The sequence below is a fragment of the Cibotium barometz genome, chromosome 63, assembly GCF_041138505.1.
Source record: "Cibotium barometz isolate CiBa-2024 chromosome 63, ASM4113850v1, whole genome shotgun sequence".
NCBI lineage: Eukaryota > Viridiplantae > Streptophyta > Polypodiopsida > Cyatheales > Cibotiaceae > Cibotium > Cibotium barometz.
Window position 1 is genome coordinate 896,720 of NC_141108.1, and position 14,427 is coordinate 911,146.

At 37.7% G+C, this 14,427-nt stretch overlaps 2 protein-coding genes across 2 annotated transcripts; one reads left to right on the forward strand and one right to left on the reverse strand.

Annotated features, from left to right (window-relative positions):
- Nucleotides 1-1,040: 1,040 nt before the first annotated feature.
- LOC147603547 (uncharacterized) lies at nucleotides 1,041-2,423 on the reverse strand. The gene has a single exon (XM_086795793.1). The coding sequence runs from the start codon at nucleotides 2,421-2,423 to the stop codon at nucleotides 1,041-1,043; it is 1,383 nt and encodes a 460-aa protein (XP_086651919.1).
- A 4,884-nt stretch (nucleotides 2,424-7,307) lies between these two features.
- LOC147603548 (uncharacterized) lies at nucleotides 7,308-8,218 on the forward strand. The gene is made up of 2 exons (XM_086795929.1): nucleotides 7,308-7,910; nucleotides 8,027-8,218. The coding sequence occupies exons 1-2, from the start codon at nucleotides 7,308-7,310 to the stop codon at nucleotides 8,216-8,218; spliced, it is 795 nt and encodes a 264-aa protein (XP_086652055.1).
- The last annotated feature ends 6,209 nt before the right edge of the window (nucleotides 8,219-14,427 follow it).

The window sequence follows — 14,427 nt, forward strand, 5'->3', positions numbered from 1 at the left end:
GCCACATCACTTACTTTGTTTGCTCTGCTCAAATCTGCCAAATATGCAAATAGACTATTCTTAGTCAAATTTGAATCATTCTATCATACAACACAAAGGTTAAGAACAAAATAGACATCTAGTCTCTTACAAGTTTTTTTTTTCATTTTAGAGCTAGTAAGCTAAGATAAAAACATTATATATAGTTCAATAGGGCTAAGTTTATTGTACTATTCCATATATACATTGTATAAGACATTAAATTTAATATGCAAATAGTATGCATGGATGGTAGATATTTCATCAAAATATATTTTTGACCATCTGGCAAAAAAATCTCAAAAAGTAATATTATATGACTATTGAATTAAGATACAACAATGTATATAGTTGCAATGAACATTTTAGAATATTTTTCCATACACACATGCTACAATATTCCACATTGATGTGCATGTAGGACATGCATGTTGAGCATACTTAGAAAAACATATTTCAAGAGAAAAAATATTAGATCATGTGGCCTAATATCAATAGACACCACATTGACACCTTTGATAATACAAGTTATACCAATGTTTCAATCAAAGCACTGCAATTGAAATTGAAAAACTCAATGTAGTTGTATGACACAAAACATTTTCTTCTAATATATTTGACCACATGGCAAAATATTGAAGGACACAAAACTTTAGAGAAAACCAATACCAACATTTGGATCAAAGTAATGTAATAGCAATTGATTGAAGCATTCTAGCTATACCATACAAGAAAATATTTCTTCCAACATTATCATGTACTTCATACTTGTATTTTAATACAGAAGCACAAACTTTTTGCAACCAATTTTAGGTACAATATGATGAAAATATTTCTAGAAATAAAGACTCTTAAACAGTAAACATAAAACTGAGAGAAATAGGCTTGTAAGGCTTGCTTTAGATAGCACCACAAAATGAGAAAATATGTAGGAAATGTTATGTCATGAAATCATCCTCCAAAACACAAGTTCAACCTTACACCATAGTGTTCTCATTGACAAAAGTTAGAGATAGAGAGGTTCAAACACCTGAAGTTGCCTTCAACCTCTCTTTCATAATAATATTTGCTATGTCTTGGCTTGATTCATCCACACCCTCCGGCGGTAGGTCAAGAGCTAGAGCACCAATGGGAGGAACCTCTTGAGCACTTGTAGGTGGGTTGGCGCTCTCATGGGATCTCCAACATGCCGCTTCAATCTCTCTTTGCTCTTGACTATTGCACACCACTGCAATAGTCTTCATGTGATGTTCCAATGCGAGCGTTGATGCAACACCACATGAGAATATATCACATACAACCTCATGTGCATCATTGAATGCCTTGATTGTAGCCTTGATGACCTTCTTTTTCTTTCTAAATATGGCCTTTGCAATAGTTTGTTCTTCTTCAAGCTCTCCATCCTTTCCTTCTTTGTCAATGGCTTCAATGGATTCATTATCCAAAATGCATGGCTTGTTGGAATTTCCAACATATCGATCTAGATTGATGAAGCTTTTCTCCATGGTCACAAGTGTCAACACAACAAATGAATCCATGGCCCCAAAAGCAAGACTCTTGGCCATTGGTAGGAAGTCAACACTTCCAACTTGCATATGGTACTTGCATGAAAGATTCTCAAGGGCCTCCTCCATAGCTGCCATTTGTTTGCGGTTGAGAAATGACAACAAAATGAATTGTTTAGGCTCACATGTCATTTTTAACAATGTGAAGACCACCTTTCCAAACATGATAGAATCCCATGTCATGCCCCCAACTCCATGTGCTGCTTCTAGGACAACCACACCAATGGTAATAGGATCTTTATACACATTGTATATAAGATCGAATGCCTCAAGGTTGCACCCCACAATATATACTTGCCAAGGTAAGCTAGTAGAAGAATGAAGAGGATCTTGCTTCTTCACAATAAGAAAGTTCACAATGTCTTTTGCACCATTTGGCAATGGTCCTGCATCAGCCCCACGTGTGAGCTTTTTTGACACCCAATCACTGCAAACACCTAAAATCTTTGTGTATACATCGTTGGTGATGTTGTATTTAGCAACAAGATCTTCCCAACTCTTCATCATACTATTGCTAGCATGAGTTGAGGCATTGAAGAGAGAAACTAGCTCCTCATGGAGCACCCTATCTTGCTTGATTTGCTTTGCCCTTGTCTCCATGTCAACAACATCCTCTTTGTCCCATTTTTTTCTAAGAAAGACGATGTGTCCATCATTAACTTCCTTTTGTAATGTGAGGATGTCCCCATCCTTTAGACCCATAAGGCAACGAAAAGTTGCGGGAGAAGGCTGCCTTCCCTTCTTTGTGGTGGTATCCTCTTGAGATGAAAGCTCCCCCTTTGAGTATCTCTTCATGATGGTAATCCAACCATCAAATATCTCTTGTGTGCTCACTATCATATGACAATCACGTGATGCACACTTTTCTCCAATGTATTCTAGAAATCTCTATCAAAAATAGATAGAGGGTTACGTCAATGGGAGCAAACTTAAAAAGTATTTTAGACCACTGACCCAAGAGATGCTCTTGGAGAAACAGCTTTTAAAACAATAGAAGGATCTTACAGAAGAAAAAATCCAACAAGATCAAGAAGAGACTAAGGCAAGGGAGACCAGAGCCAACAAACAGATACTCCATAAGAGAATGTTGCATGTGAACATGGCTTCACTAACTCTTCTCGCGCGAGAGGAACTAAATATTGAGCTAACACGACTAAGGGTGGGACTCTCTACAGCTTAATGTCATGCAACAAGCATTGCATTGATAGATACATGATCAAGTCATAACTTGATCTCATATGAGACATGGGTAGCCTTAGATAAACCGCACCTTAAAACCACCAATGCACATGTGCGCAGTGTGCACTTGACAACTACAAAAGCTGAAGGATTTTTAACTGTTAATGTTTCCATCAGAAATAATTTATTGGTTGGGAAGGTGTTTGTTATGCCTGCTGGTTCCATGGAGGAGGAAATAATCCTAGGACGATCCTGGATTTGCATCAGCACTGTAATATCCAATGGGAGAAAAGGACATCACTACTGAATGAGGAGAAAAGGACATCACTATTGAATGAGGGCAACAATGTCATTTCCATACCCTTATGGAGCCAGATAAACACAAGGAAGTAGGACATGATTGAGGTTATAGAAACACCAAGCACGGTGACATTAGCTCATGAAGCAAAAAAGGCATCAATTCCACAATCCCTACACGAAAAATAGCCCGTCACACAGTGGGTGCCTAAGGGTCAACTTGGAAACTAGCTCTACAAGGATGAGAAGGGTGCCAATAAGGAATCAAAATGAAGGGTTCAAAAGGTAGAGAGAAGGGATAGAAATGGTCTTCACAGGTAAGTTGGCGGTACTCCAAACAAAACAACACTCCCTAAAGCATTCATAAGTAATGGGTTCGAAATGCAAGATTCCTCCCCCAACCCCCTTTTGATGTCTAGTATCTTCCCCTGTAATCAATCCCTCTTCAGAAATATAAAGACCTTGTTTCTAACTGTTTTAACCTAGAGAGAGAAAATATTCTAGAGAGAGAATATTCAGATTTTTAATTTTTTTGGATAGAAAATTATCTCATCTTATTAAAATAAGTTCCCTTGAAACAGAAATTCAAAAAAGAACTTTCCAATGTGCAATTAGAATTTATTGAAAATGGGTATAAAGGACCTTAGCCTAAGGGTCTAGATTTTCAAAAAATTTTGGATTATGGTCCAATTAAGGTTCCTATGGGCCAATAGCATCAATCCATGTGTAGGGAGGAGATAAATCCAAATTGTAAAAGAAGATACCCAAAAATGAGTAAATGCTCACATAAGATGAAGAGTTGAAAATGTACAAGGTTTATTAGTAAAAAACTATGAGCAATATTAAAAATATGAGATATTTTGGGTATCCAAAAATGAGTAAATGCTCACATAAGATGAAGAGTTGAAAATGTACAAGGTTTATTAGTAAAAAACTATGAGCAATATTAAAAATATGAGATATTTTGGGTATAATGATTCCATTTTGACACATATGTAAGGAAGGGGAGTTCTTTAAAGGAAGTGCATATTTCACATAAGATGAAGAGTTGAAAATGTACAAGGTTTATTAGTAAAAAACTATGAGCAATATTAAAAATATGAGATATTTTGAGTATAATGATTCCATTTTGACACATATGTAAGGAAGGGGAGTTCTTTAAAGAAGGTGCATATTTCACATGCTTGAATGAGTTTTAAACTCATAAAAATTGAGATATTTTATCTCTCCTCTCTCCTCATTCAAGTCTAGTTCCAAAAAGTTAGCTTAACTGACCTAAAAATGGTCAAATATTGACCAAACTGATTTAGAAAATTCTAGAATCAGTTTGTTTGGTTAGGAGCTCAAATTTTCCTATAAATAGAAGCCTCCCCCTTGTTGAAAAATATATAGTGTTTATGCGTCGTTACTCTACTCCACCTAAGCCAAGAACTGTGAATTCATTAATAATTCACTAGTTTTTTTGGAGCTTCCCTCTTTCTTCAATCCCCATTGGTAGCTCCATCAACATACCTAACCAATTAATTGGTTGGGGGCCTCTACCGTGAACAAAGAATCAAGCAATTTGTAAGGTAATTAGTGAATTTTGATCATTTTCTATAATTTCTCAATGTTTCTCTCTTCTCAACCTCTCTCAAGCTTGAGAAGCTTAATTGGAATGGTTTTTGAATGTTATTGAAGTTAATTGATGAATGGTAGAGAAGAGTTACATAATTTGATGAATGCTATTGAAGTTAATTGGTTAATGATAGTTAAGAATTACATAAATTTCCATTTATGCTTAATTCAAATGGTTTTTATGAAATTTCTCTCTCTCACTCAAGAAATGGTCATACTCATGACCCATTCTCAATCCAGATGAAGCTTTTCATAAAGCTTTTCCTTAATCCAAGATTAATCTATACTTGAGGTCAAATTAATGGCTTTTTTCTATGCTTTTAGTTTATGTATTTCATGAATATTGATGATTAAATCCATTATGGATTATTGATCCAATTAGAGATCATTCTAATTATTTCTTAATAAGCTTTATCCCTTAGAAAAAATTGAGATTTATCAGTCATAGCAGCGGAGCTATGGCAAAATTTTTATAAAAATTACGCATAAAATAATTTCATTCAAAGCATAAAAAGAGGACTTCCTACCATATTCTAGGAATTATCATCCTAGATTAATTGAAGATATTCATAGAGAAATTGATTTTTATGTTATGCATAATTGATTTTCATGCATAGAGGTATGCATAATAGATTATTATTTTAACATAAAAGTGTTACTTTTATCATAAGTAGATTTCATGCATAGAGGTATGCATAAAAGATTATTATTTTAATGTAAAAGTGTTACTTTTAGCACAATTGAATTTCATGCATAGAAGTATGAATAAGAGTTGATTATTTTATTATAAAAGTGTTACTTTTATCATAATTGGATTTCATGCATAGAGGTATGCATAAAAGTTGATTATTTTATTATAAAAGTGTTACTTTTATCACAATTAAATTTCATGCATAGAAGTGTGCATAAGAGTTGATTATTTTATTATAAAAGTGTTACTTTTATCATATTTGGATTTCATACATAGAGGTATGCATAAAAGTTGATTATTTTATTATAAAAGTGTTATTTTTATCATAATTGGATTTCATGTATAGAGGTATGCATAAAAGTTGATTATTTTATTATAAAAATGTGACTTTTATCATATTTGAATTTCATGCATGAAGGTATGCATAAAAGTTGATTATTTTATTATAAAAGTATTACTTTTATTATATTTGAATTTCATGCATAGATGTATGCATAAAAGATGATTATTTTATTGTAAAAGTGTTACTTTTATCATAATTGGGGGTGGTTGCAAGATGAGGGTACTCACTTTCGTTCACTCTCTCTAAAATTGGGACATCCATGCATCTCGGGCGGAGTACCTCGATCGTGATAGTGCCGCGAATCAAAAGACGACACGTGCCTCCCGAGCCTAAATCGACATATCTCGATCGAGATGCCAACTAATGCCACGCTAGCAGGTCCGGGTTTCCAGGCGTCATCCATGTCACCAATACATGTCACCGCCACCACAATATCTCGATCGAGATATCTATGCCACTCGGATCCACATCAGGGCCACGCTGTATCCCCGTAGGCATATTTGACTAGCACATCTCCATCGTCCACGTATCTCGAACGAGAAATTTACATCCAATCGTGACCATTCATTGTTCGAGGTAATCGGATACAATCTCCACCGTCCCCATATCTCGATCGAGATACTGAGTTCAAATCTCAGCCGTCCAAATATCTCGATCGAGATACAGAGATTCAATCTGCACCCTCCGAATATCTCGATCGAGATACTTAGATGCAATATCCACCGTCCAATTATCTCGATCGAGATACGGAAACGCAATCTATACCGTCCATTCACGTACACTGGAAGATGCGATCTCGGCCGTTTAAATATCTCGATCGAGGTATATAATGAATCTTGACCGTCGAGATACCTTGTCGTGGTAATGCCTTTAAATCGTGGCCGTCCATTTACCTCGAACGAGATAGTAATATCAAATCTCAGCCGTCGATCCTTCCCCAACCCTAGAATTAGGTGTGTATCTTGGCCGTATGTTGCACTAACCCTAATATCCAGAGCGTTAATCTTGCAAACCCTAAATTGCATGATGTTTCCGAACCTCGATCGAGGTTATAAAACCGGAAAACTTTTTTTTTTGCCTCATTTTCACAAGTCGTTTTCACTCTCTTGCTCTCTTGATTTGGATTAGTATTAGTGAGCCCATTAGCTTTGTTTTTAGCTTCATTAGTGCTACTTAGCACTAAGCATTAGACCCTTCACATTAGACCCTTCACATTGGACCCTTCACATTTGGCTTAGGTTTTAGCATGGAGGGCCACGAGGAGGGCCGCTCATCTATTGCGGACCTCATCGCGGAGATAGACCGCGAGTTAGCGGCTATCCGTAGGAGTGCTAGAGACACTCCGTCTACATTACATATCGTGGCCGACTTGGAGGCGATGCTTGCGTCCCTTCGTAGCCTTCACGATATTGTTTATGTAGATGAGTGGATAGCCCACCATCGCGCTGCTCCTGTGTCACATGGCCTGACATATCGTCAGGTCTGTGATCTTGCTCCTATTAGGGATGGGGCTTTCCTAGATCTTTTCCTCGATAGTCGTGGGATGAGGCCCGAGGCGGGCAAGCCCCTCACTATTTCGCGGTGTTCGCATCCTCGTATGGCGGCACATATCTATAGTCGATATGTTGCCGCATATGGGAGGATGCCGAACAACCGCCAGATTCCCATATACTTCGCAAAGCAGTTATATGCGGAGTTTGTCTTAGGGGAGGAGGTCGATTACACCAGCCATCGTCCGGGTGGTGGTGCTGGCCGAGGCCGTCTCCAGGACCAGGGTAGGCGGCCTCCACCAGCCCTTCGTGTAGCACCTACCACAGATCCTTCATTTGTGCCATTGTCGACAGTAGAGGCTCTTGGCACGCAGGTCGGCATTGACGTACGGAGTACCACGGAGAGCATCCAGCACGTGGTGCGCCTATTCTCACGATCTATACCGACGACAGATGTGGAGGTATTTACATATATATTACGTCTTAAGTTTTTTTGGTCATTTATCTTCATGTTTATATGTACTTTTCTATATTTTTACATGAGCAGCATGGTTGATTGTGTCACGCAGGTTCCCACACCTACCACTCAGAGGCTCACTCAGGAGTTGGTAGAGGCGAGAGCGGAGATAGACCGCCTCCGAGCTGCATTACAGATGGCAGAGGCAGCTACTGCAGAGGCACAGCATCTGAGAGAGTCCGACATCCAGCAGGTAGGTTTCTCTTGCACGTTAAAGAGTTATAATTAAGGTCCTAAGTTACAAATTTCTTTAAGTAATACCTAATGAGAGACTAATCAAATATTTTAATGCTTTACTTTTTTGCATAGGCTCGGACCGAGGTAGAGAGCTCCAGAGCTGAGGCACAGCATCATCAGATTATGGAGCAGATTGCCCAGCACAGGGCAGAGCAGCTGATGCTGCATGTTCGAGAGTATCGTAGATCATCGGACGTGACAGTGCCTTACCTACCGTTATATCCACGGCCTGTCACAGAGGTTTTTCGACGACCTCTCCCGTAGGATGCACCACCCTTCCTACGTGATGCGTGCTGCTGTTTATGTATCGAGGACATTGATAGTACAGGAGGATATGCCCTAGGATGTGGACATATTTTCCACTTGTCTTGCATCACCCAGGAGCTCGTCCGTGTAAGATTCCTCCCCCAACCCCCTTTTTGATGTCTAGTATCTTCCCCTGTAATCAACCCTCTTCAGAAATATAAAGACCCTGTTGCTAACTATTTTAGCCTAGAGAGAGAAAAATTATTCTAGAGAGAGAATATTCAGATTTTGAATATTTTTGGATAGAAAAATATCTCTTATAATTCATATGAGTTCCCCTGAAACAGAAATTCAAAAAGAATTTTCCAATGTGCAATTGGAATTAATTGGAAATAGGTATAAAGAACCTTAGTCTAAGGGTCTAGATTTTCAGAAATCTTTAGACTATGGTCCAATTAAGGTTCCTATGGACCAATAGCATCAATCCATGTGTAGGGAGGAGATAAATCCAACTTGTAAAAAGAAAATACCCAAAAATGAGTAAATGCTCACATAAGATGAAGAGTTGAAAATGTACAAGGATTATTAGTAAAAAACTATGAGCAATATTAAAAATATGACATATGTAAGGAAGGGGAATTCTTTAAAGGAGGTGCATATTTCACATAAGATGAAGAGTTGAAAATGTACAAGGATTATTAGTAAAAAAACTATGAGCAATATTAAAAATATGACATATGTAAGGAAGGGGAATTCTTTAAAGGAGGTGCATATTTCACATAAGATGAAGAGTTGAAAATGTACAAGGTTTATTAGTAAAAAATTATGAGCAATATTAAAAGTATGACATATGTAAGGAAGAGGAGTTCTTTAAAGGAGGTGCATATTTCACATAAGATGAAGAGTTGAAAATGTACAAGGTTTATTAGTAAAAAATTATGAGCAATATTAAAAATATGACATATGTAAGGAAGGGGAGTTCTTTAAAGGAGGTGCATATTTCACATGCTTGAATGAGTTTTAAACTCATAAAAATTGAGATATTTCATCTCTCCTCTCTCCTCATTCAAGTCTAGTTCCAAAAAGTTAGCTTAACTGACCTAAAAATGGTCAAATATTGACCAAACTGATTTAGAAAATTCTAGAATCAGTTTGTTTGGTTAGGAGCTCAATTTTTCCTATAAATAGAAGCCTCACCCTTGTTGAAAAATATATAGTGTTTATGCATCGTTACTCTACTCCACCTAAGCCAAGAACTGTGAATTCATTTAATAATTCACTAGTTTTTGGAGCTTCCCTCTTTCTTCAATCCCCATTAGTGGCTCCATCAACATACTTAACCAATTGATTGGTTGGGGGCCTCTACCGTGAACAAAGAATCAAGCAAGTTGTAAGGTAATTAGTGAATATTCATCTTTCTATAATTTCTCAATGTTTCTCTCTTCTCAACCCCTCTCAAGCTTGAGAAGTTTAATTGGTATGGTTTTTTTTTAAATGCTATTGAAGTTTGAATAGTAGTGAAGAGTTACATAATTTAATAAATGCTATTGATGTTAATTTTCATTTATGTTTAAATTCTAATGATTCTTATGTAAATTCTCTCTCTCACTCAAGAAATGGTCATACTCATGACCCATTCTCAATCCAAATCAAGCTTTTCATAAAGCTTTTCCTTAACCCAAGATTAAGCTATGCTTGAGGCCAAATTAATGGCTTTTTCTTATGCTTTTAGTTTATGTATATTGATGATTCAATCCATTATGGATTAAGGATCCAATTAGAGAATCATTTTAATTATTTCCTTAATGATAAGCTTTATCCCTTAGAAAAATTGAGATTTATCAGTCATAGCAGCGGAGCTATGGCAAAATTTTTATAAAAATTATGCATAAAAAATTTTCATTCAAAGCATAAAAAGAGGACTTCCTACCATATTCTAGGAATCATCATCCTAGATTAATTGAAAGAATTTCATTATAATCATGGAGAAATTGAATTTTAATATTATGCATAAAGGATAAATTTTTATATCAAAAGTGTTATTTTTACCATTTTTATTTTTATGCATAGAAGTATGCATAAAGGATAAATTTTTATATCAAAAGTGTTATTTTTACCATTTTTATTTTCATGCATAGAAGTATGCATAATGGATAAATTTTTATATCAAAAGTGTTATTTTTACCATTTTTATTTTCATGCATAGAAGTATGCATAATGGATAAATTTTTATATCAAAAGTGTTACTTTTATCATTTTTATTTCATACATAAAAGTATGCATAAAGGAAAATTTTTATATCAAAAGTGTTACTTTTATCATTTTTAATTTTCATGCATAGAAGTATGCATAAAGGAAAAATTTTTATATCAAAAGTGTTACTTTTATCATATTGGATTTCTTGCATATAGGTATGCATAAAAGATATTCTTTTTATACTAAAAGTATGATTTTCCTCATAAATGGATTTTATGCTTAACTTAGATGCATAAGAGAAATTCTTTTATTCTAAAAGTATAATTCCCTACCAAATTGAAATCATGCATAAGAAGATGCATAAAAGATTGATTTTAATTTCGAAAGTGTTAGTCTCCTTAAATGGAATTTATGTATAAATAAATGTGTAGAGAAATCTTATATCAAATAAAAGAATTCTCTTTTTTTTTTTTTTTAAAGATATGAAATGTGATAAGATGTGATAAGAGGTGTATGAGATGTGATAAGAATTGATAAGATGCGTATGGAAAGTGATAGGATGTGATAAGAGGTGTGATAAGAGGTGATAAGATGCTTATGAAATAAGTTAGGATGTGATAAGATGAATTAAGATGTGTATGGGGGGATGAGGTAAGAAGTGTATGTGATAGGATAAGATGTAGGGCGAGAATGGATGTGATGTAAAAGATTAGATGTGAAGGTATATGGGGTTATATAAATGGGAATGTGAAAATAGATGTATGTATGTGGATGTGTGGATATGGAGATGGGAGTGTGGATGTATGAACATGAAAATGGATATATGCATGAAGATGTATATGCATAGATGTAAATGTGGATGTAGATGTGGATGTATAGATGTGAATGGGAATGGGGATGTGGATGTATGTGAATGTGAATGTAGATGTGGATGTATGTGAATGTGAATGTAGATGTGAATGTGGAATGTGGATGTATAGATGTGGATGTATGGGAATGTGGATGTGGATGTATGTGAATGTGAATGTAGATGTGGATGTATAGATGTGAATGTGGATGTGGATGTATGTGAATGTGAATGTAGATGTGGATGTATAGATGTGAATGTGGAATGTGGATGTGGATGTATGTATGTATGTGGATGTAGATGTGGATGTATGGATGTGTATGTATGAATGTGGATATGGGATGTGGATGTATAAATGAGGATGTGAAAATGGAGGTAAGCATGTAGATGTGGATGCATGTATGTGAATGTGAATGTAGATGTGAATGTGGAATGTGGATGTATAGATGTGGATGTATGGGAATGTGGATGTGGATGTATGTGAATGTGAATGTAGATGTGGATGTATAGATGTGAATGTGGAATGTGGATGTGGATGTATGTATGTATGTGGATGTAGATGTGGATGTATGGATGTGTATGTATGAATGTGGATATGGGATGTGGATGTATAAATGAGGATGTGAAAATGGAGGTAAGCATGTAGATGTGGATGCATGGATGTGAATGTGGATGTAGATGTGGATGTGGATATGGATGTGTATGTATGAATGTGGATATGGGATGTGGATGTATAAATGAGGATGTGAAAATGGAGATAAGCATGTAGATGTGGATGTATGGATGTGAATGTGGATGTGGATGTGGATGTATGGATGTGAATATATGATATGTGATGTGAAGGAATCTGAAGTGAAGAGATGGAAAAGGAGGTGATTGGATGAGTACACATATACATGGAATGTGGAATAAGTAATGTGGATTAATGAGGGATAATGTGGAAAAATGAGAGTTAATATAGAAACTGTATTTGTAAACTGTTTGTAAATGCTGTTTGTAAATGGCTGTTTTATGTCAAGAATGCTGGGGAAGCATTTTGACCGTCTTGTGATTAAGGTCGTGGAGACCTAACTGATAAAGTTGCAACTGCTGACGGAGAGTCAATGGAGGACGTCTCGCGTAGCAAGGTCGACCGAAGTCTTGACCAGCCTCGGTTCGATTAAAATGGTGAGCTTCCGGTACGGTGGATGAGGGACCAAGGAAGCGGCCTATGAGTGAAGCGCTAGGTCACCTGCGAAGGATCCTAGAGGGTGCTGACCATACGGTGCTCGGGCTCTGGGTCGCCTAGGATACCCACGCGTGCGTCGAGGAAGATATTGGAACAAGGAGTAAGAGTTGTTTTGTGAAACCGGGCATGGATCTGGTTGACTGACCTTGCTGGTCCTCAACAGATGAGTCCATGGCTCTTTTATATGGATCTGTTGGTTGATCTTGCTGATCTTCAACGAGAGTCCATCTTGATAAGTGATTATATTGCCGAGTATTATGGGCTAGGAACTATGGAAACGGCCTCTGTGTGGACAGGTGGTGAGCGTTCTAGTTGCCAATGATGCCATAGATACTCTGATGAAGGAATGATGGAAAATTATGAATCAACCGGATAAATTGGAAGATTGTGATCAGTGGTACTATGGTTTCATTAAAGAATTGTTTTAAAGTTAGCTGATGCTAAGAAAAAGGCAATTTCATATTGGGTGTGTAAGTGGTGTGGCTAGTTTTATGTTTGCATGAACTTCCGGCTAGGGGGCCTTGGAACTCTTTTCCTTGGTACCCGGGACAAAACCTAACCAAATTCCAAATTGGATCCCATCACTACAGTGGTTGGGCGGTTGGCTAACCCATGGGATCGGATGGGGTTAGGATGGACTGATGGATCCGTAAATCGAGATTTAATTTCTATTATTACGATAGATGAAGTAAATCCCGGATAGAAATTGTTCTATGGATAGGAATCAACGGCTGTGCCTCTTGATGGGGAAAAAAGCGTTGATCCCAATGATCCAAGTGCAAGTTTCTTCCTTGAATTGACCAAGTACCGTTAAAGGTGCAGTCAGATCAGTTGATCCGTAATGATCTTGACTACGTTAGAGTAAAGAGTTATCCTGGTGGAATCGCCCATGCTTTCCGGGTAAAGGAAGTTTTTCCGGTTTCGGTTTTGGACAAACCGACGGATTAGTCTCTTGTCCGGATATCCGTGGGCGAGGCCCCGAGTGTGGGTCCCTGCCCCGCGCATGAAGTGCTACTTCCGTTGCTAGTACCCCGAATCCGTTGCTCAGTGGGAATAGGGATCTCACAGTCCGGTTCTCAGCATGCCCATCCTGCCGTGCACACGTCGACTTAGCGACGTACAGGGTATTGGGCATCGATGATCTTCACCCAGGCCTTGTACGAGTAGATGCCAGGACTGGCAGGCCTGTCGACTTTACATCAGCTATGGACTTGGGACTCGACGCCTTCGACGATAAAGCCCAGGAGCCTGAGGTGCCTCCTGAGATAGAGTGGAGCTCACATGAGTTCGACGCTTACCAGAGAGTCCTACATGAGAGCCAGGTGACAGCATATGAGCGCGTGGGTGGTGCTGGCCCTAGTGGCACAGCGGGTGATGGTGCTAGCAGCAGTGCTGCTTCTCATGAGCAGCGTGTCCTTACAGCAGAGGAGCTTACACGAGCAGAGTGGCAGACACGCACCATTGCAGATTATAGATTTTGGGTTTACAGACAGAGGCGTCTTGCATTAGCACGACGTAAAGGAGAGAGAGGGCCATAGCAGCTTTTGGGACTCGTGAGCTCCCGAGTACACCGGCACCAGCTCACGATCCTTCCTTTGAGGCAGACCTCCCCGCAGACATTCGACGACCCCCGCAGCCCCGGCACAGCCTCCTCAACGTGCACAGCAGCCTCGACGCGCACGTCGACCGGCAGTTAAAGATGACGATTTTGATTGGGTTGCTGTTGATAGTAACTAAACTCAGACTAGCTGGGTTAGCTCACTTACATTGTACTTAGATTTTTGGGCAGTGGCTAACCTCAGACTAGCTGGGGTAGCTCATTTTCATTCTGATGTACTTATTTGATGTTTATATCATTATGAGTTTTCTCAATATTGAGTATCATTACATTTTAGTTGATGTTCTTGATTTTATTATATTTTTTAACACTTTGGCTATCATATTGTTTGTTGAAAA